General features: G+C 35.9%; 1 protein-coding gene across 4 annotated transcripts in view; it reads left to right on the top strand.

The window, feature by feature from the left end:
• Window positions 1-22,363, top strand: part of CDK17 (cyclin dependent kinase 17) — a 90,400-nt gene that overhangs the window by 17,287 nt on the left and 50,750 nt on the right. For all 4 annotated transcript variants that reach the window (XM_021527957.3, XM_021527955.3, XM_021527956.3 and 1 more), the window contains exon 2: window positions 18,411-18,559. In XM_021527957.3, coding sequence (XP_021383632.1) covers window positions 18,442-18,559 — 118 coding nt within the window. In that variant the 5' untranslated portion in view covers window positions 18,411-18,441. The remainder of the gene's footprint in view (window positions 1-18,410; window positions 18,560-22,363) is intronic.

The following is a 22,363-nucleotide window of genomic DNA, read 5'->3' as shown; positions in this document are numbered from 1 at the left end:
GAACCTCTTACTGAAAGCAAAATTAGGGATTTGTTCCTTTTATTTCAAATCTTCATTGTAGCTTTGCTTATTTGGCTACATGTATTTCTTTATATCCAGGAAGGTTACCTTCAGGAGTTCAGGAGAACTTAATCCCCCACCTATCTAGTGCAATCAGAAATAAGCTTTGACACACAAGAAAGAGTAAGCTAAATAGCAGAAATGCATACTAAAGTACTCTTACATAAGGCGGGTATTTTTAAATGATGCTGGCTTAGTAGTGTGGATTTTGTAAAGGCACTCATGATACTGTAAACACATGCAGTTTAAAAACAAGACTGTCTTATTAAGCATGAGAATTTTTCTGTAGAGATCATGGAGAGACTAAATTCATTGCCAGTGTTCTTCCTCATTTTACTTGAAAGGTTGGAGGGTTGTTAAGGGGGTTTTTGTTGTAGTTTGTACTTCACAGCCAGATTCAACTTGCACACAAGTTCCAAGAGCCTTCACAATTTCCTTTTTTTGAGGCTTTTATTAAAATAAGAAGAAAAGGAGGGAAAAAGATGAACACACACAAAAAGTTCACTACCTCTAAGGCATACTCAGGATTCTGAAAATGTTTTTCTGAGTGGTGTCCATCATAATGAAATCCGAATCAGACTAGGAGCACCTGTAAAATGCATTTACTTTCTTCTGTTGTTACAATAGCAAGATGGGAACTTCAGCTGTGTCCTAGGCTGCATCCAAAGGAGTGTGGCCAGCAGGACAAGGAAGGGGATTCTGCCTCTGCTGTGCTCTGGTGAGACTTCCCCTGCAGTGCTGCATCCAGCTCTGGAGTCCCAGCACAGGAAGAGCATGGACCTGTTGGAGAGAGTCCAGAGGAGGGACACTTAAAGGCATGGAGCACCTCTCCTACGAGGAAAGGCTGAGAGAATTGGGATTGTTCATCCTGGAAAAGAGGTTCTGAGGTGACTTGATAGCAGCCTTCCAGTACCTGAAGGGAGACATCAAGAAAGATGGAGAGATATTTCCAAGGGCATGTAGTGACAGGTCAAGGGGGAATGGATTAAAACTGGGATTAGTTTTAGATGAGATATTGGGATGATTTTTTTTACTGTGAGGATGGTGAGGTACTGGAACAGGTTGCCCAGAGCAGCTGTGAATGCCCCATTCCTAGAAGCATTCAAAGTCGGGCTGGATGAGGTTTTGAGCAACCTGGTCTAGTGAAAGGTATCCCTTCCTATGGCAGAGGAGTTCAAACTAGATAATTTTTAAGGTCTCTTCCAACCCAAACAATTCTAAGATTCATAGAATCATAGAGTGGCCTGTTCTGTAATTCTAAATATGGCTTTAATATTTGTTGATGCTATTAAAAAGGATATAATAATAATAAATTATATAATGGGGGAAAATATTAACAAAAAAGGATTCTAAAAGAACATTCACATTTTATGCTTTGATTTCCAGCTAGTAGCTGAATTTGTAGCTAGGTAAGCAATCCTAAAAATTGTCAGGAAAATGGGTATGTTTTGGTAGTGTTGACTTATTGGCCACTTTATACTGTTCTTTGTTTGATTTTGATCTGTAACTATTTTGAACATGTTTCATGTTGCAGTTCCTTGAAAACTTTGATCCTAGCATTGAATCCCAATTTGTTTAAATTGACTTAAATGATCCCTACGGGGAACTGAGGATTGATACATACATTTATCCAGAGCAAATCCTTCTTTTAAGATTAGTTTATGGATACATTGCTTACATTATTTTGTTTCCAGAAGTACTGTTTTTGATGACCAACTTTTCATTAGTAGGCATGTAAGTACAGTGAAGTTACAGTTTTTTTATATTAATATTTTTCTTTTTAAATGTATCTATTTGTGATGATGAGACTGTCCAGTTTCAGGGATCAAATAGTTGATTAATGTGCCTATATTGCTACATAATTTTTCCATCTATTGTTTAGCCATACCTGTTCTTATATATTTAGGATCAAATACTGCAAATGTTTCAAGTAACTGTACCTTCAGTAATAATGCATGTATTTTCAAGTAGTCTTGTTCCTTTGCTGAAGTTAAAATATTTTATAAAAATGTGATGCATTGAGAAAATAAACAGAAAAATCATCAGTGATGGCCATACAGCTGTTCGCTGTAGTGTGTTACTTTTCATAGTCAAGAAGATTCAATCTTGCTTCTAAGAAATTCATTCCAGTATGTATGCTTAAGCAGTGTGCTGTTGTACAGCTGTTAGTGTATTCATATGTATATCATACTTTATGGAGTCAAACAAATTCCTTACAGGTTAGTATCTTATTGTATCAGAAATCTTAGTTGTAGTTGCTTCAAAACCAGTTATAAATACACACTGGGACAATGATGAAATTATGTAAAATATCAAATGTTCCTGTCAAATTGGCTGAGTCATAGTTCTCTCAACTTTTCTTTTTTTATTATATCAAATTTAAGGAACTGTTTTGCAGCATACAAGACAATTAGAAATAATAACACACTTTTTCTTTGAATAGTTTCTACAGCATAAAATTTTACTTTATAAGGTGAAGGACTGGACACAGATGGCAGAGTAATGTCTGGCTAGTGATCTACTTCATAGTTTAAAGGACTACTTTAATTTTACAGGCAAGGAAGTCTAGTTTTAAAAACAGACTAGAAGAATTAATTTTTTAGAGCAAACAGTTTAAGAGCAAAAGAATACATTATATTAAACAGAATAATTTTCAAGTGCTATGCCTTTGCTTTACAATCCAAAACCAGTAAATGTATTTGCAGTACCCGTGGAAAATTTAACCTAGACAGTGTACGTAAGAGGTTTGCATATTCCTGTGTTTCTTACTCTGTGTAAGAGTTGGCTTTTGGTTTTATGTTGGCATCCTCATAAATCACAGCTCTGTCTTTTGCTCTTTCTGAAAAGGAAAGAAATTGTTGTTGGTTTACCTGCAGGGGATGAGTTTCAATTCTGTTAAAACCTGGCTTGAATATTACCTTATTTCTGAATAAACAAAATTCCTCTTTGGGTTTTGAAGACTTTTGATAAATCTTTTTAGACTTCATTCTTTACTTCAGTTTCCAAAAGCCTGACTTTTTGTTTCATCACACTTTTGAGCTTTCCACCATTTTTGAGGATTGAATAAATGAAGACTGTACTGGAGCTTGCTTAGTATATTTGTGTCTCTTAGGAATGAGATCAATTTCTGTGGTATCAGTAGTCATCATTCCATTGACTAAATGTTCAAAGTATTTTTAGGAGATAGTAACACTGGACTGACTGAAGGCTTCCTGTGCACAGTAAAGAAAACCAGAGATCTTTGAAGTACTGGAGATCTTGTGTGCTGTTCCCTTTTAAAGATTAAAACCTGACATAGGCACTTAAGGGTTCACTAATTAGATGAGGTAAATCATTAGCATATTTTTTAATAGCATGAAGATATATTATCACTTTTTTTCTTTCTTGCATTATCTTTATAAGAACACTTGATAACTACAAACTAGCCTAGACTTTGTCCTTGAGTCTTTTGTGCAGTTTGGAGGAGTGATTTCTGAAGGAACAACCTCTTGAGGGTGGACACTTCATAGAGCTCTGACTAATTTTGTAAAGTTAAATAAAAAGCAAAAACCATGGTGCTGAGTAAAGAGGAGGATGGTATCTTGATTGAATAATTCTTGTTCCTGTGCAAGAAAGAGGCTTAGTTTCAAGATGATCTTGGTTTTTTAACTGAGAAGTGATTACTGAACTTTTTTTTTTTTCTTGAAAACAGTTGAGAAATGGGAAGTAAAGATTTGGAAAACAGAATTTCATATTTTACTATAAAGTTTTATGAACTGATAGAAACTTTTGAAAAGTACCATTTGCAAATGAAATTTAAAGCAAGGCTTTTAGTCTGAGATGTTTTAGGTTGGTGTAATTGTTCTTAGGGAAGTTAATGGGAGTTTTAATGACTTCATTGGGAGAGTAATTAAGTCAACAATAGAAATAAAAAAGAGGAAAAAATTTTACTCACTGGTGGAAAAGTTGTTTTAAAACAAAATACAAAATAAGAATGTTAACCCATAAGTGGACTGATTGCAAATCCTTGTTTCTTTGACGTGTGAAATAAGGCTGCTTAGGGAGCCATAAGGTTTTGTAGTTGCTGTTTTACTCTGGAAAGCTGTCAGTACAGCTCTTTTCTTTGCAGGCTCCTGTACCTCCACTCACAGCTGCACCTCAAGCAATAGTGCATTTGTTCATTACTTGCCCTGCAGGATCACCCATCAGTGCAAACTTGATCCAGATCAAGTGTGAGCAAATAATAACACTTCTGTTGACTTGATCAGAGCATACAACAATGCTGCTTTTCAGCTTTGTGGTGGCTGTGGTGGCATAGATTTGTTCTCTGTTCAGTGTAGATTTGAAACAGAGTTACACTTAGAGTGTTTTGAACAAATTCATACAGAAAAGCTGGAAAACTCTAGTGTTATGCATCATGTGAATATGTGGGCTTTTGATCTAGTAATTAAGCAGCCTAGCACCCAGTTTGCTGTGTTGAAATGTAGGTCAAATCTCTGTCATTTTCCATCTTTATTGATGAGAGAACTTGTTGCATACAGCTTACTCTAGTTCTTTCTCGCTGGTTTTCAATACCTTGTGAGTCTTCTCTCTACTTCACTTTCTCCTTGCTTGTTATTTCAGTTTACATCTGTCTGTCATTCATTGCCCATTGCAGTTCCTTGCTCAAATTTCATTCTCCAGTGCTATAGTTGCTTTATCATGGAAGCATCAATGTATGTTTAGCTTTAGAGCTCGTTTTATTACAGTTTTTTAAATTGTAGATTCCAGAGTAACTTTCCTAACAAGAACAAATTCATATGTACTGCTTCACAGTCTTTTTTAGCAAATATTTAAATATTGGTATGATACTAACAATGAAAATAGGGGATTCTTTCTTTCTTTTCCCTAAGACTGTATAGTGATAGGACATAATTTCTCTTAGGTAGCTTATATGTTATAATGGAATTGAAGATTGATAAGATGAAGAGACAATTGAAGTAGCTTTTATATAAATTATAATGTGGACTGCAAGGTACAGGTTGAGCTGTTAAAGTGGACGTCACAATGAAGTTAGGATTGTGTTAAGAACATTATAATCTGTGCAGTTCTTTTATGTTTACTTGGTCGCTTGGCACCTTCAAAGATTTCTGTTTGAGATTTTGTTCAGTTTCTTTAGTTGGTTTCAGTAATAGTATACCAAGATTATATATATATTTGCTTGCTATTTCTCTGGAAATTAATTTTTTTTTTTAGAGAGAGCCCTGTTTAATTTAGCAATTCTGGACTTGTTTCTTGGGAACCATCTTCACTTTCATTAATTTGAGTATGTTTTGTATTTTTTGTGTCAAGCAAAGGCGATTATGCTTCTACTGCAATTCATCAGGCAAGAGGAACTTCATGCCTGCCACATGTGCTGCCATCATCAAGTTTCTCCTACTGCTCGTTTCTTAATAAAGCTAATGAATTCAGAAGGGAAATACTTCAGAACCACATAACAATTTGTGTCTATTTTATCTTTATTAATGATAAATAGCTTCATTTTGGACCCTACTTCCAACAGTAGAGATAGCTAAGTTGTGAAGATCCAAAGCTCTCTTGATTCTGTAGGATCATAGAATGGTTTGGGTTGGAAGGGACCTTGAGAATCATCTAGCTCAAGCCCATCTGCCATGGGCAGGAACACCTTCTACTAGACCAGATTACTCAAGGCCCCATCTCACCTGGCCTTGAACCCTTACGGAGGTGGTCCAGAAGTTCTCTGGACAAACAGTTCCACTGCCTCATCACCCTTAAAGAATTTCTTTGGACTATTTAATCTAAATCTACCCTCCTTCAGCTATAAGGCCATTCTCCCTTGTCCTATCGATGCATGCCACTGTTAAAAGTCACTCTTTTGTAGGTCACTTATATGTACGGGGAGGTGATAAAAGGCGTCTCCAGAGCCTTGTCTTCTCTCAGCCTTTCCGTGTAAGAGAGGTGTTCCAGCCCTCTGGTCATTTTCAGCCCTCTGTCATCCGGCGACCCTCCACTGGACTTGTTCCCATAGGTCCACATCTTCCTTGTGGTAGAGGCCTCATAACTGGATGCAGCACTCCAGATGAGGTCTCAGCAGAGCAGAGCAGAGGGAGAGAATCCCTTGCCTTGCCTTGCTTGCTGTGCTGCTTTGGATATATCTCAGGGTGCAGTTGGCTTTCTGGGCTGCAAGTGCATATTGACAAGACTCATTGAGTGTCTCATTCACTCACACCCCCTAATCCATCCCCTCATGGCTGCTCTAAAAAAAACATAGTGTCATAGTGAAAGAAGAATCTGAGCTGTAGAGACAACAAGAATAATTTTGAAGAGCTAGGACCCACCCCCCCCAGATTATATCTAAAGCTTATTTAAATTGCCTGGTAAAAATCCCCTCAAGGAGTGTTCCTTGTAACCTGTGCTAGGGTTATACTGTGTTCAGAGATGGACCTTGGAGAAACGTTTCAAGTTTCAGCAGTGGTGTGGAATAAAAGATACAAATAACCCAATAAATTTAGAATGAGATTGTCCCAGTTGTTTGAAATTACAATAATAATAATAATGTTTTTTTAAAGAGTCCATGAGATTAATCCAGACAACTGATATCTGACTGTAGTATTTTTTAAGTGAAATTTCTAAATTCAATATATTTAAAGTAAAAAGATCTAGAAATAGAACCTCAGATTTGTGCTCAATTCCAGTAAATTTGGTGAAAGGATATGGCTTGTTCCAATTAATCATTCTGATGCAAGAAATGGTAATGCTTGGAGGATTATTGTTAGAGATAGTACCTGTGTAACATGAACCACGTTGAAAAGAAAAAGTTGAGTTTGTGTGTTGTATGAATACATAGTATACCGTTAGTTGACATATTGGTTGTACTGCAATCCAATGGTTTATTTCATATGATTAAAATCAGAAATGGCAGAGAGTGCATGTCAACAGTTCAATGGGAGGAAGCATGTGCAGTTCAGTAGACAGAACATTCAGTTTTTTATTTCTCTGTTGCATGGTTGCTAGGACCCAGCCTTCCTTAAAACCACTATTTCTTTCTAACTAGCAAGGTTTGTTTACTGTTACTAAATACAAGCATGAAATTTCCTAATTATGCATGTATATCTTGTTTCTCTGTGAAGCAAACCTATAGTTTACTTCAGTGAACAGTCGTAGGGCCTCTACAAAGGGAAGTCTCTGCCATTCTGGTTTACAATTCAGCTGATGAGAAGTTCCATTCTCAAGTCTTGTTACAAAAGCGTATCCAAAAGAGTCCAGGGAGATAAAAAATTTAAACTCTCTTCATGGCAACAGTCTGGCAGATTTTTATTCTTAAGTTTTCATCAGAATGTAAGAGTGTAATAATTGCATAAGTAGAATCTTAAAGGTTTGGTGGTTTTTAGTTAAGAAACCTTCTTTAAGAGCAACTGTAGTTAATTTTTCTTAATAAAAATACATAGCTTGCTTTATTTACTTCAAAGATAGATGTGGTTACCAGGTGTTGTGCTGAAACTGTATTCAAGATGCACAACTTAAATTTCAGTATGGTAGTACCAGATTATTTTATGCTTTACTAACAAGACGGATGGCTGGTTCTTTTGACGGTCTTCTCTTGGGTTCCCTTTTATTAAACAGTAATGTAGACTAATTTTAAAGAAAATAAAGCTATAAGTCTGAATTACAAGTACTACAAGAGAAAACTAGAAGCTTCTTGGACTGTTTAATTTTAGGCTTATGGATCCTAATTACCAAAAGGAAATAAACTACAGTGGGAAGATTTCTGGTTACTCTTCAGCATGCTTTGGTATGTTGAAAGGCAGCATACCTGAGCGGTAACGCAAATACAAGCTTCCCCTAGAATGCATGTAATATTATTTTAAAGGATATTTTGGCCAAAGGATACTGTTTTCCCAGGCTGTTGAACTGTGTAATTCAAGATCAGCTCAAGTACTGGACATAGTAACAGTAGCCTGGTGAAAGAGTAGCATATCCCAAACTTTTAAAGCAACAGGCCTTCTGTTATATCAGTCAAAACATCTTTTACTCGATGAGATGACAGATGGCATCAGTTGGATTTTGTATATTGAGGGTAAGTACTATATATTTAAGGGTTGACTACAGGGGGGAAAAACCAACAAGGGTGGTCCAAAGGAAACTAAGGAACAAAGAACTTAGTAGATTTAAAAACAAAAATAAATTACTAAGGTAACATATGTTGCTCTTAAACTTGGCTTATTAATTTTGAATGTTTGTGCTGCTGTAGTGTGTACTGATTGTCCTTATGTCTCTTCTTCCCAGCACGTAGATTCCAGAAAGAAAAAAGCATTATGGGAACAAAATTGCTGAAGGAATGTAGTAGGAGAGGGAGGAAGAAATTGGCCATCTCTCTTATTGTAGAATGGTAGTGGTCCAAATTGTCCTTGAGCCTGTTGTGACAGGACAACAGATATTGGTTTTAAATTAAAAGAAAGTAGATTCAGAGTAGATAAAAGGAATAAATTTTTTATGCTGAGAGTGGTTAAAACACTGGAGCAGTTTGCCTGGGAGGTGGTAGATGCTCCATCCCTGGAAATGCACAGTCAGGTTGGTCAGGGCTCTGAGCAGCGTGTCTAGTTGAAAATGTCTCTGTTTATTGCAGGGATGTTAGACTGGTGACCTTGAGGGTCTCTTCCAACCCAGGCCATTCGGTGATTCTCGCTCAACTGGACTAATGTGAGACTTATGTCATCTTAGTGACATTATAATAACAGGGTTCTTTTTTCCTCCCATGGAATTTTACAGCAAAACTGCTCCAGTACTTCTCCAAGTGAAAAATTTATTTTCAGTACTGATCTTTATTAAAGTATAAAATTATATGATGCTGAAGTAAGATTCTGTAGGGAATTTGAGTCTATGTAGAGGCAAAAATTTAAATTTGTCTTTTCATAAAACATTTTCTGTTGGTGAGACAAATCTTTGAGTTTGGAAGCTTTATCCAGATCATTGACAGTAATAGCAGTGTCAGCCTCTGTAACACAACACATAGAATGGAAAGTAGCTTGCTGTGCAAGGGTTTGGCTCGCTGTTTGTCCTTGCCAGGTTGAGACTGTGTAAGCATTAGGCTCTAACAGCAGAAGAAGGGTAGTGTTTATAGTGTGGAAGAAATTATTTTCAAGATGAATATAAAATTTCTCTTCTTTCTTCTTCTTCCTGAAAAACAAAAGAGGGCAAATGTGTCTGCCCAGTGCAAGTATATATTTGGAAACAGTATTCTGTACATCCTGTTTGATTCTTTGACTGTTTCTTGACAGAAATTTTGCAGTAGAATATCCATCTGTCTTTAAAATGTAGCTTGCAGGAGGATCCTACAGAATTTCTGCTTTTTTTTTTATGGTATCAGTGTTGCTTGCCTGGCATTAGTTGCAGTTACTTTACCTTTTTATAATTCTATTAAAAATAAATTTGAAGACTACATGTCCTTCAGGTTGTGTTTTCTAATTATTCCTTTCTGTTTTAATGTTATTGACTGACATTAATACTTGTTATTTTCCAAGGTTTCCTATATACTAATGCTGTCTTACTGGTCTGACATTTACTTGCAGATACACAGTTTTCTTTTTTAGTGGTTGCTGTTTGTCTCCTCTGCTGAGTCAAGATGGAAGCATTGTCACTGACTCAGTTCTATATAACCTTTTGTTGTTGTTTCTTAATCTTCCTCTGGTCTCTGTTCAAGGTCCAGAAAACTTGCTTGGATCCCTTCAGGCAGAGAATTGTTTATACTAAAAGGAGGTAATGTGAAGTTTGAGCAAGCGTTCTTTGATGTGCTACTCTGTTTGCTCAGTCTGGAAGGGGAGTGGCCTCTCAAACTGATTAACCGGAGTCGCCCAGATTACGTAGTGGTAATTTCATTGTTCTGATTAGTCTCAGAATCTGGGAACCTTTTTCTGGACTGCCTCAGTTACTGGGAGGAAGAGGAATATCTAAAATTGTGTGTAAAAGACATGCAGGGAAAAATGATCTGCTCAGGCGAAGAAAAGGAACATCAAATGATACCCAGAGATATTTAATCTTAGTATCTGTTAGTCTTCATGTAGAATTCTTGTTCTGGAACCAAGAGTGACGATTCTGACAGCTTGATGTATGGCAGTTGCCTTCTTTTGTATGTTTCAATTAAGTCATACCTTTATTTTCTTTTCCCTGGCTTCTTGAACCCTGAAAAATACCTGTTGTGAGGCTGTCACCTGTTGAGACTTAATTTGGTAGCAGGATGTGTGTGTGGCATAAAACAGAAGAGTCTGCATGTAGTTACTGTGGTGGGAATCATAGTGGCCAGAACTTGTTGCAGTGGAAGAATGCACTTCTGCTTTACTTTATTTCCTATCCATTTGTCATCCTATTCCCTTGTCATCTTCCCTTCACAGCATTTGCTGCTGTCCTTTATTTTGTTCCCAGATATTTCAGATCCCAGGTTTTGTTAGCTAAGCTAAATAGGCTTTTGGCAAAACTTCACTTTTTCAGATTAGTTTTCTGGTACACAACAGTTCTATCATAGTGCTCTCTGTAAGGACAGTCTTGCCTCCGATTTGATGTGCACAAATGATCAGTACTCTGCTTCTGTGGAGGTACTAAACTGGCTTAAGGAGACTCATGCTTTCCTTTCTGCCTAACAGGGCATACTGCCACCACCTTGTTGCCAACACAGCTATTTGCAAAGCTGCTTGACAAAACATATGTTAAAATTCTTCTTTCTTTCCCAGGTTGTCAGCTAAGTAATCAATTGCATTAAGGAATAGTGTCTTACGTGTTTAGTATCCTTGGCAGTGAATACTGAAATGATCCATGTGTGCATATTCAGTTGACCATTAAATGGCAGCATGAACACTTCAGACAGACATTTGTCTGAATGCTGTAACAGAACAAATTGGTGCCATGCTGGGACAATCTTGACTGCTATGTAAAAATTAATACAGCAGGGAAAATACTGTAATTGACTTACTGTTCAGAGATTTTCTGTTACTGATGAATCTCTGAAGTTGTACCAATGACAGGATTGGAGAAGGGAAGAAAAGACAATAATTCATAAGCTTTTAAAAAATACAGAATCAGAGAAGTTTATAAGTTTGGGTAAAAAATGTTCATGTATTCAAACAATTTTTTGAACCATAGTTCGGAGATTATTTATTTCAAGAATAAGTTCTGTTTACTGATCCTTTGAAATGTCTCAATGGAGCTTTTAAACTTAATCAGCCTGACTATAAGAAACTGGTTTAGACTGCTGTTTCTGTCAATAATTGCTTTCTTAGTTGTGGCAAAGTTTTTTCTATTTCTCTGTTATTTCAGGACAAGTAGTTATACCATGGCAGTATTATTATCATCAGGGCAGTATTATTATCATCAGAAATCTCTAGAAGAACAGAGTACAAAAGAGACTGATAAATCTTAGGCATCAAATGTCTCAAAAGTGTCTGTTTTATCATGCTGGTTTTTTTCCTTGATATCTTGTTTTGTGTCTCTGTGTAATGCCTTCAGTGCATCAGATCTTCTGTGTGGCCTGTTATCTGTTAGAAAAATATGCATATATGTAATGGATACTGTACAATGTGTTTTGTACCATGGTGCTTGGAAGGGTTTGGTTTTACATTTGCCTGATTGGCTTTACTGTCAGACTCTCTGGGTTGCTTGATGCAGCTTTTTTTTTGTGTTCACACTATACAGAATGTGTATAGAGGTTCAACAAGTAATAAAATAGCTGGCATTTGGAAGAAAAATTGTGAGCTAGAAAACTAATTTTTTATAACAGTCTTCATTTTGTGTGCAGTCTTAACAATTACAAATTTTTTTTCCTGGGATGAGTTCTCACCTGTGGTTAATTTCCATCATAAGGTTTCCTCAACACTTTCCTCAGTGCAGTTAATTTCTGTTCTAAGAGAAAAAGGCCAAACTGTTTTTTTGTCTTGCTTAGAAACTTGTAGCCTTTTTCTTTGTTCCATCCAAACAGGTGTGTCTTTAGTTTTAATCTCAATCTATATTGCTCTGATGTCTTTGTCCCTTAGCACTTGATTCAAGAACCTTGAAATTAGTTGAAAGCTTTTTCATTGCCTTAGGTCTTGGGCTGTAAATAAAACTTTTTTGTCAGCACAGTAAGAAGCAAATGTTGAAGGCTCTGGTGTGGGAGTTCAGGTGCCTAGAGGACTGGTGATTCTGGCCTGAGAGCTACTGGAGTTTGGGAGAAGGTTCTTTGGTGTGAGATTGTTTGATTTGATGCCTGGACTGTGATGGAAAAAAAACAAAGCAGCCTTGAAAACTGTGCCTTTTATTGACACAATTGCTCAGGCTCACAAAAGATTGCAGATGCTTTTCTGTCTTAGAACAAACATTGTCTTCTTGAACCTAGAAGGAATTTTCTCCTCAATGTTCTTCCAAAGACTTGCTTTTTTGCAAAACTGAGGAAGATTGTATCAGAAGTGATAGTGCAATGTTGTCAATCTATTGCTAAAATAATTTGAGTACTAGGGAGCATCAAGCTTTGCGTGCACAGCTCTTTTAAAAAAATACTTTTTCCTAACTGCTTTATTAAGGCTTTATGATTATTAATCAAAGCTTTAAAAATTACAGACATTGCCTTTGGTTTCCAGTACTCATTACATCTTTCGAGATCTGAAGTTCTGTGACTGTCTGGTAGTATTTATGTCACATCCATGTAACCTTTCAGTATTTGCCTTCCCCTTCAATAGAAAAGAGACTTTCAGTTTATGAGTCTGACAGCAAGTGTAGAAGCTTTGCCAGTCAGCTCATTTGTTTTCTTGGCTTAAATGTCAGCCAATTTAACCAGACTCATACTGTGTTTTTTCACTTGGCAGTTGAGAGGACAGAGCCTTTGATAATTAACATGGAATTATTAATCAGTACAACATATCTAATCCAGGGAGATCTATCAAATAGAACATCTCTGTTGATTTTGCTGTTTGATACTGCTTGAATCTAGGTGGGAGCAAATACATGTCTACATTTTAAAGAATGTAAACTTGCTGTGGTTACCTAAGTAAAGCTTCTTGAGTCCAGAAAAAGAAGATAAGCATAGGATATGAAAGAAGGACTGCAAAATTTGATCTTCTGGACAAATTTGGTGGTTTTCAGTGTTTTAAAGTCAGTACCAGTAGAATAGTTAAATATGCCTGTAGTAATGTTCAATAGATATATTTTTACTTAAAAGATTAATTAAAAAAAAAACAACTACAAACCCCTTGTACTAATTTGTGTCCTTCATTATTCTTTAAAGGTAAAGGAATTGGGGGGAGGGGCATGAAGATAAGAAAAAGTATTCATATTCAAAATTAAATTAGGACAGGGCAATTTCCATATATTTCCTGTCTTTGGAGTGGTTGATGATCTAGATCAGGAGCTGAATATAGATGCTCTCATTCACTTAGAGAGGAGCCTATTTGCCTATATTAACTAGTAAGACTATGCTCAGATAAGAAGTTAACCTTTGTAAATACCTTTGTACCTCCAATTTTGAGTAATTGTTTGGCTGTGATTTTGTAAGTACATAAAAAAGGCTTTACTGGGAAAGTTTAGTTCCATATTGAATATTGTTTGTAAAGGAAAACGTTGTGAGGGTCCTTTTGCCCTTTTTGCACTGGGGAAGTGAAACTAAGCTGAGGTATTTAACTTCACAGTTTTCTTTCATCAGTAATAAAGGCCTTGTTTGTTAGGTGTCGCTTATATCTGTACAATGTCAGTTCTTTGACCCAATGCAGCATAAAGCAAGTAATTTTTTAGCAGCTGTGTTCCTGACAAGAGAGTCTAGTTGACCAGTCTTGTGTTGCTTCCAAAGGCCAAGTGTGGAAAAACGCAATATAAAATTTTTTTCATTGATGTGAATAAATGTGAGTTGAGGCAAATACAAAAAATAGATGCAAGGACTAAAATTCCATGTTTGTAATCTATTCTTGTAAGTAGAATTGTGATTGTAAGGAGGCACATCTGTACTATATGTCAATTTTATGAGTGCTCAAACTGGTTGTTCATTATCTTGGATAAATTATCCATATTTCTCATTAGTGTAATTAATAGTTTGATCTATATTTGATGTACAACATACTGATATCAATGGTTATGTTTATTTTTTAAGTTCAAGTAGATTGAGAACAGTTTAATATAGTGGAAAGCTGGTTTTATTTTTAGAATAAGGGGGCAATATCCTTGACAGGTGTTTCCTATTTCTGTTTGTAATTAATACTGTTTGCAGCACTCTTGAGTTTTTCAGGCCTGCCTTTCTGACACAAGGAGTTCATATGTAGTGTTTTATTTGATGTCTTGTGCCTGGGCTATAGTTTCCTAGCCCATCTTTAACAGCTGTGATACATCCATGCTGTTGCTCATAGTGTTAGGGTTTCTGATCCTCTCATTTCCTCCCACTTCTTACAGGTGAGTTTTCCAGAACAAGAACTGCCTTTAGAGGTTTTGAAAATACTCTCTGCCCTGTAAAGCAGCCTGTAAAAACAGTCTGGCTGCAACTTCACTGTCTATCTAAGTGGAAAAGTAATTTTTAAATGCTTAATCTCTGTGTAGATGGACCTTGATGCAATATAACTTAAGGGAAACAGAAGAGTCAGCACATAGACTGATCCAAAGCTAAATGAAGTTGAAGGACAGGTTCCCTTTGACTTCAGAGGGCTTTGAATCAGCAAAATCTTAGTGAGCTTTTGGTATTTGTCACCCTTGTGAAATAAACTGACTAAAATTTAAGGTGTTAAATTGCTTTATTGGTTTTGAAATTCTTAACTGAATTTGTTTACATTTACAAGGATTAAGCACACATAGTAATTGTGTATGAAGATCTTAATGCCTTACTTTTTTAACTTCCAAGAAACTATGAGTCTGGGAAATTGAAGGAAGTGGAAGGGCTTTTGAAATGTTAGCCATTGGCAATGTAAGAGCACCGAATTTTGGTAACTGTATGAGTGCAGAATCTAGCTGAGTTACTGCTTTGGAATCAAAGTGTTTTCATGTCTGTCTGCAGTACAGCCTGGATATTGTGAACATATATATGTGCTAAATGGGAAGTGCTGGCCTTCAGGCATCATGGGAAGGATTGGTATGAATCAGAGGAAAGTGAACCAAAACACACCTGTTTGAATCTAATCCTACCTGGATCATTTTAAAAGATGGAGTTGTTTTCAGAACTGTATTATAAAGATCACTTTTAAAAGATGTTGGGTTCAAGATAGGGGTTTAAGAACCGAGTTACTGACAGTGAATGTTGGAAAATAGAAAAGGTAAATTTTAGCATTGTTTTCAAAGATTAACATACGTCACTTTTAAAGACAAAAAGAACAGTTTTCAGGGTTAGACTGCAGATTGTAAGAAGCAGCAGTACCTTTAATACAGTATTGCTTCCTTTATTTTGTATCAGTATAAGGATTGAATAAATATGTCTCTGCCAGCTTTTGTAGGATGTATCAGATAATGTCATATCAGATTGCTTGTCCTCATTCTGTCTGCAGAAGACTAGAATTTGCATTAGTTGCATTCAAGTGTATGCATCTATCTACTGCGACATCTGAAATACTTCATTTGGGTATGACTTATTCAGACTAGAGAAATTTACAGAATAGAATAGTCAAGCCTGTGGGCTCTGTTCTAAAACTAAATATAGAAATAACTGTATTCTTTTCACAGACATTAAGAATTTGGGGAAACATTGCTTTTACTAAGCAATTGCTCCTACTAAAGTAATTATTCTAATCAAGTAACTCCATTTTGGATTTAAACTAGATTTACTTTTAAAGGGAGATAAAAAGGATGCATCTGCTAATAACTGGTGAAAATGAATATCAGACAGTTTGGACACTTCTGTGCAAGTGCTGTCATATTGGAGAACCAGTGTTAGTTTTGAATTGTATAGATCATATTTCCAAAGCTCTGTTCACTGATGTCTTCAACTTCCAAGATTGAGCAGTTTCTGCAACTTTGGCCATGAGAATAAGGAAGTAGAAAAGAGGACGTTTCTAAGCACTAGATACTAGTCAATTCTTCCCTTTTTTTCCTTCTTTACAACTCTGAACTAGCAAGAATTCTGGTATCTTAAGGGAGAAAAATTTGGTTTCATATCGGTGAGCATCTTTTCCTTTAAAAAGCTGACGTATATTTCAGTAGAAGAAAACATTCTGTCACATGTGGATTCCCACTCCTCATTCCTTTTTACTGTTAACTTATTTGAAAATCAAGCCATGAATTAATTCCGAATGTTAAAATGGTACTTCACTATTCCATGAAACTGCCATAACAGGAGAAATGTTGTAATTATAGTTAACAAAATACTTTGGGACTTTTTTATTAGCTTGAGATTTAGAATGTTTCCTGGACTTTGTAATCCATATATCTGTTAATTTATATGTAATATACTTCAGCAGTAGACCTTCATTTAGATTAAAGAAATTGTGTAGGCTCACGTACTTGCAGGATCAAAAGCCAAGAACAGCCTGTTTCCCTTTAAAGGCACCTGTTTTTTCAGTTACTACCCAAGTGGAAAATTGGAAAGAAATTGTTGTGCTGTCAGGGAGCTTTAGGGCATTACATAGCTAAAAATTGCATGTATCCTTTTATGAGAATAATACATATAGGAAGATGCAGGTTTCAAAAAACATCATGGGAGAATTGAGTAAAACTACACATAAATGATGTGTCCTTCCAAATTTTTTTACAAAATTGGCCTTTTTGCAAAAACATGGGCAGTTTCTTTTGAAAATGTTTGAATGCAGAAATAAAACAGTTTCAAGTAAGATCTTTGTAACCTGGTCCTGAACAGGAAAAGCAAATGTTCCCTTTGGATTTTTATCTGAATGCAGTTTCTTAACAATAAAAATATCCTGCTTTTGACTTAGAGAGAGTAAAATTATTCATACTGAGGTGTGGCTTTATTGCACATACAGCAATGCATTAAAGTTTAGAAACTGCTGGCTTAACTGTATCTACAGCCATACTTTTTACTTCCTGTGTATCTCTACCTAGTGCCAGACTGATTCTGCTTTATAGTAGCTGTGATTGTCTAAGATGTTAGTTACCCTGTTTTGTACTCGACCTCTTTCCCCTTGAATGCAGCTGTTGCTTTGCCAGTGATTTTACTGTTTGTCTCAAACTTTGGAGCTCATATCCCAAAGGTCTTCTTTTATCCACCCCTAATGTGTTACTTGCTGTCCTAAACAATCTAATCTTTTGAAAGTTTAGCCTATATATGCATTCTGCTACCACCAACAGCCACTTACAGATTTGTTCTACCAATTTGTTCTCATTTTTATTATGAAGCAGCTTAAAAAAGCTTAAGTTCGTTGAAATGTGTATAAAGGGACGCTGTCAATATAAAAGTAATTGTATTCACAGTTTGCCATTAAATGTGGATCTTTGGCATACTACTTGTTGCATTTCTCTGTTTAAATGAGAACATTGAGGAAAATTTGATGTGTGTGAATTAAGAATTTTGAAAGGCAAAGAAGCTCACGGGGGGGGAAAATATATGAGCGTTTCAGACTTCACTATGCTGTACTTGTGTTGAACATTGCTTATGTGATTCTTGGAGTCTATGAGCAGATAACGTCAAGGGTGAACTGTCCATATGGAGTAAGGAAAGACAGAGCTGTGCCTCTTGTTATGCAAGGGCACACATATGGCACACCACAAAGTTCACTTACCAGCTCAGACTTGTGGCAGCATGTTTATTGACCTTTGTTGTTATGGTTTATTTGTTTACAACATTCCAGGGACAAAGTGACTTCTACTTTGTTCTCAGTTCCATCCTACTGCTTGACTCCTAAGAGATACCTGCATTCTAGCCATTGTTACCAGATCCTGGTTGTCCTGTTTCCCTAGGAGGGATGGTGTTGGAGAACTGTTTTTGTGTTTAAGACTTTCAGTGTTGTCCCCTTCTTCCATTTGTGAAAAGGGTAAAATATAGAGGAGTTTGGTAAGTTTTCATTATAAAAAATTGGGCTGAAAAAGAGAAAAGGTTACAGTCTCCTTCTGCTTAGTGGGATAAGTGAAGGAGGTCACAGAGCACACACTCAGCTAGTTTTCAGATGACTGTTTCCTTTGTTTTGGACATTTGTAACATTGGTGATGAAGTTAGCTGTTTTTCTAAAAAAAAACCCAAACAAACCCAAAGGTACTTTTTTTTTCCAAATAGAAATACAAATTGCAAAAGTATATGGGCATCAACCTCTCAAAACATTCTTATTCAGTCCAGTAGAGTAATCTTGCTTTAAGGATATTGTTTTAAGTATGTATAACTTGCATATTGCCCAAGTTTTCTGTAAGCCTTCCTGCATTTTTATGTCAGTCAGTTAAACTTTATTTTCTGATTAGCTAATTTTGTCTCACTTTCTGTTATTTATTTTTGTTTTCAGGCTTCCTTAAGCCAGACTCAATATTAGTAGAATGAAAAAATTTAAGAGAAGACTTTCCTTAACCTTACGAGGAAGCCAGACCATCGATGAATCACTGTCTGAGCTAGCAGAACAAATGACAATTGAAGAAAACAGCAGCAAAGATAACGGTAAGCATATCTTTTACTTTTTAGAAAATGTAAGAATTTTGTCAGGCCTTATTCAAGTGAGCATTGCTGGGGTTTATTTCAATTTTCACAGTTGCAGAGATTTTCTCTCTAACATTTTTTTTCTTATATTCCTCTACCCTAGTTCTTTCAACAGGTTGATATGTTACTACATACTGGTTTGGTTTGCTTTGGTATTGAACTGTTATACAGCTGTTTAGCAAAAGCTACCTAAATTTATCCTTTTATATCGTGTGCAGCAAGACTTATAGATGCTCTTGCAGTATATTGCAATCCATTGTATGGATTTAGTGGGTCTCACATCAGCTTCATATGGCTTCAAATTCAGTCTGTTACCAAAATCATTATTTAGTAATATGACTGATTAATTGCTTAAGCATTCCATATAAAACTGTGTACCTTACACTGGTGATGCAGTGCGGTAGTCTAAATTCTGTCATCTTTTCATGTCTCTCAGAAGTATTTCACCAATATGAAGGTGACTAGAAACATTCAGGATAACCAGCTTGTCTCTGTATTTTTACATAAGTCTTTGGCTGATCCCATAAATGTGTCAGCTGCTGTAAAGTCCACATTAGTGATGATGCCGCTTTTGGATGCAATCTGCAGTAATAATGACTGGAAGAGGTTTTGTTGCTTGTTCTGTTTCCCGGGCTGCAGCATTTAAGTCATATTTCATTTTCAATGCTGATTAGTGTTATTTTTTGCTTTGCTGATATTAAGAGTTTTTTTGTTTATCAAGAGATCTGATTTTTATTTTTGCCCCACTTCACAACAACAAAGAATTCTGAATTTTCCCATTGAAAACTGACAGGGCCAGGAAGTTTGAGCAGAGGTAGAGACAATGAAATTTGCCCTGCAGATTTTTAAAACTCTATTCAAGATATATTGCATACCAAGATTTTGGAAGCAGAATTTACTTTTGGCAAAACAAATAAATAATGTTTTTAATTTCTACCTTTAATCCCTGGTATATTCATTGCTATTGTCCTGTTTTTAATATGAGCCATGCCCAGTATTTTGAGAGACAAGTTTTATTATAGCTTTTTATATGTTGATATAACAGGTCTACTTTACAGCAACAATTGCAATATTTTTGCACTGATACCTATTAAGTCTTTTTTGAGACACTGAGTTTATCCCACATAATATGAGTTGTCCCACATGATTTCACTTGTAATTGCCTTTGTTACTGATGCATATTTTTTCAGACCTGTATATACTTCTGCAAGATTGATTTCATTATGTAAATAAGTGCAAAGAATGTTACTTTCACGCTGAGAAATGAGCATGAAAAAATCATTACCAGCATCAAAGAGTGTACTGAACTGGGTTGCTGAATTGATTAATTGAAACTGAATCCAGAAGGAATAAAAAGATTTTACCTTAAACTGGACCATGTGCTGGGTGTCAGCTCAAGGGACAGAGAATACGATAACTTGTTTAGATAAGCATAAGCTTATGACATCTTAAACCATCTAAAAAACCATTTGCAGCTTGTAATATTTATCTGAGAATAATCCCTAACAGTAATACTTGGATGTCTGCATGTTTGTCACCAAACTGTGACGAGCTTATTTTGTTAGTAGATATTTAAAGTGTTAAAATAAGTAAAAAATACAATTCAGGAAAATGTTCCTGATTGCAAATTACTTACCTAGCTTTTAGTGATCTTTTTATTGTACTTTCCATGGCAATTCATTGGCCAAAAGCAATCTTGCATATTAAAGTTGTGATAATGATATACACTGTGCTTATACATGCAGAGCATTGTTGATGCCTTAGTACAGTCTTCTTGGATGCACTCAAGGTGTTGCAGAACCTCTTGAAAGAAGACAAAAAATATAAACTGTACTTTGCTGTGCCTAATCTTTAACTCATCATTTCTTGTCATTAAAAAAAGTTTTACTGACACTTGCTACCTTTTTTCAGATTCTTCCAGAATGCAGTTATTAGTACTTGTGCTATCTTTGATCTTGCAGATGTGAACAGGATACTACATTGTGGATTTTTGTTTTTCTTTGTTTTTCCTTTCTGACCCTACTTTTCTTAGAAAGTAGGGTTGGAAAATGCTTGCTGCACTAGCTAGTCTTGCTTTTCTAAAGGACACTCTAGTTTTCCCACAGATGAAGATATTTTGGAAAGAGTGTTTTTCAGAGAGACCACAGGGATTGGGCTTTGGTTAGCAACAATTGTTGAAAAATCAGCCAAGAAATTATATTTCTCTTTTGGTGAAAGACCAGTTTAATAAAGAACATTGCCTGGAAAAATCCTTCAATGGGCATTTAAAAAAAACTGCTTACAAAGAAGTGCTTTAATGAGAAAGATTTTCCTTGGCATCTTACAAAATCACAGTGCTAAAAAGCCTGCACTAACTGTAAATATCCAACTGAGACACATGAGAGGATGTAGTCTCTTGAAGAATAATTTGTAAGTGATAGCTGAATTAAGATCTTGAAAGTGCATCCTTTACTGCGATGGTGCTGATCTCGGGAGGCAGGAGTAACCATCTCCTTAGTTCTACTTTTAAAAATAAAACTCCTTTACCCTGTGGAACAGAGAAGCAAATGTGCCCAGTTAAAAGGCTTTGAATCTGTTCCTAAGAAACTTAAAAAGCACTCTCTAATACAGTAAAGGCATGCCAATATATTAATCTACAGCGAATCAGAGTCAGAGATACAAATAATCTTCCTAAAGTGATTCTTTATAGTGCTTTATTCTCAAGCATTACATCATGAACTTGAGAAATAAGAGTTGAAGGGTATTGAAACTGTGCATTTCATGTCAGAAGGCAAGACTAGATCCTGAATGCTGAAAGTCTTTACAACAGAATTTAATTCCATTGTTACTGTCTAATTCTTTTGTTTTAACATTTTCTTTCTAGCAAATTGCTCATCTTGTCTCCTGTCATTCCATGCTGATGGCTGTGTTCACTGAGGGTTATAATTTTATACATGCTAGTTTTTTTTGAAAACTTCCTGGGAAACAGCTGTGTTACTGGGTTATAGAGATTGTAGAGACTGTGTCCATAGAAAACCACATCTGTGCTGACCTAGAATCCAGATTTATCTCCATCTGATTTATATCCTATTAAATACTTACATATATAAATATTTATACAAATATTAATATAGATATATATCGATATATTCTGTAAAAATCTTTATTATAATTTGTAGTTCATCACTGCCATTCCAGATGTAGATCACTTGTGCATAGTATTAAGGACCTTTCCTTATGTTCACCTTTTTTGCAATAACCTGTGTTGTTCAGTCCCCTGCCAAATGTTTTTTCTCCCAAAACAATTGCCTGTGATTTCAAGTTAACTGCAGCTCCCATCAGAGGCCCACCTTGTCATTAGCTCCCGCTTTGAGTGGGTTGTTTCAAGATTCAAAGAACAGTACTCCTAATGTAGAACAAATTGTCCCATTTGTAGTTCACAGCCATAAAAATAGATGCATAACTTTTTGATTTCTTTGCAGTGCATTGGTACTGCTGAATCAGCTCTCTTTTTGTATGCAGTCTCATTTAATACACAGCCTCCTTCATCGTGTGATGTCAGTGCAATCTCAGTATGCATCACTCATCCATAAGCAGCAAAATGGGATTAGCAGGGATCAACCCATATTGTTCAGTGCAGTAGCACAGAGCTGTTGCACTGAATATAGAATAACCATCGGGTTTGGGTTGTTTGGAGCACCATCAAATTATTTAGTGACCAGAAACATATATATAATTTAATCTTTCATACAGATTGTGTTCATCGTAATTGGCTTCTGGGTGAGG

This window comes from Lonchura striata, chromosome 5 (genome assembly GCF_046129695.1).
Source record: "Lonchura striata isolate bLonStr1 chromosome 5, bLonStr1.mat, whole genome shotgun sequence".
Taxonomy (NCBI): domain Eukaryota; kingdom Metazoa; phylum Chordata; class Aves; order Passeriformes; family Estrildidae; genus Lonchura; species Lonchura striata.
This window is presented reverse-complemented; position numbering and strand designations above follow the sequence as displayed.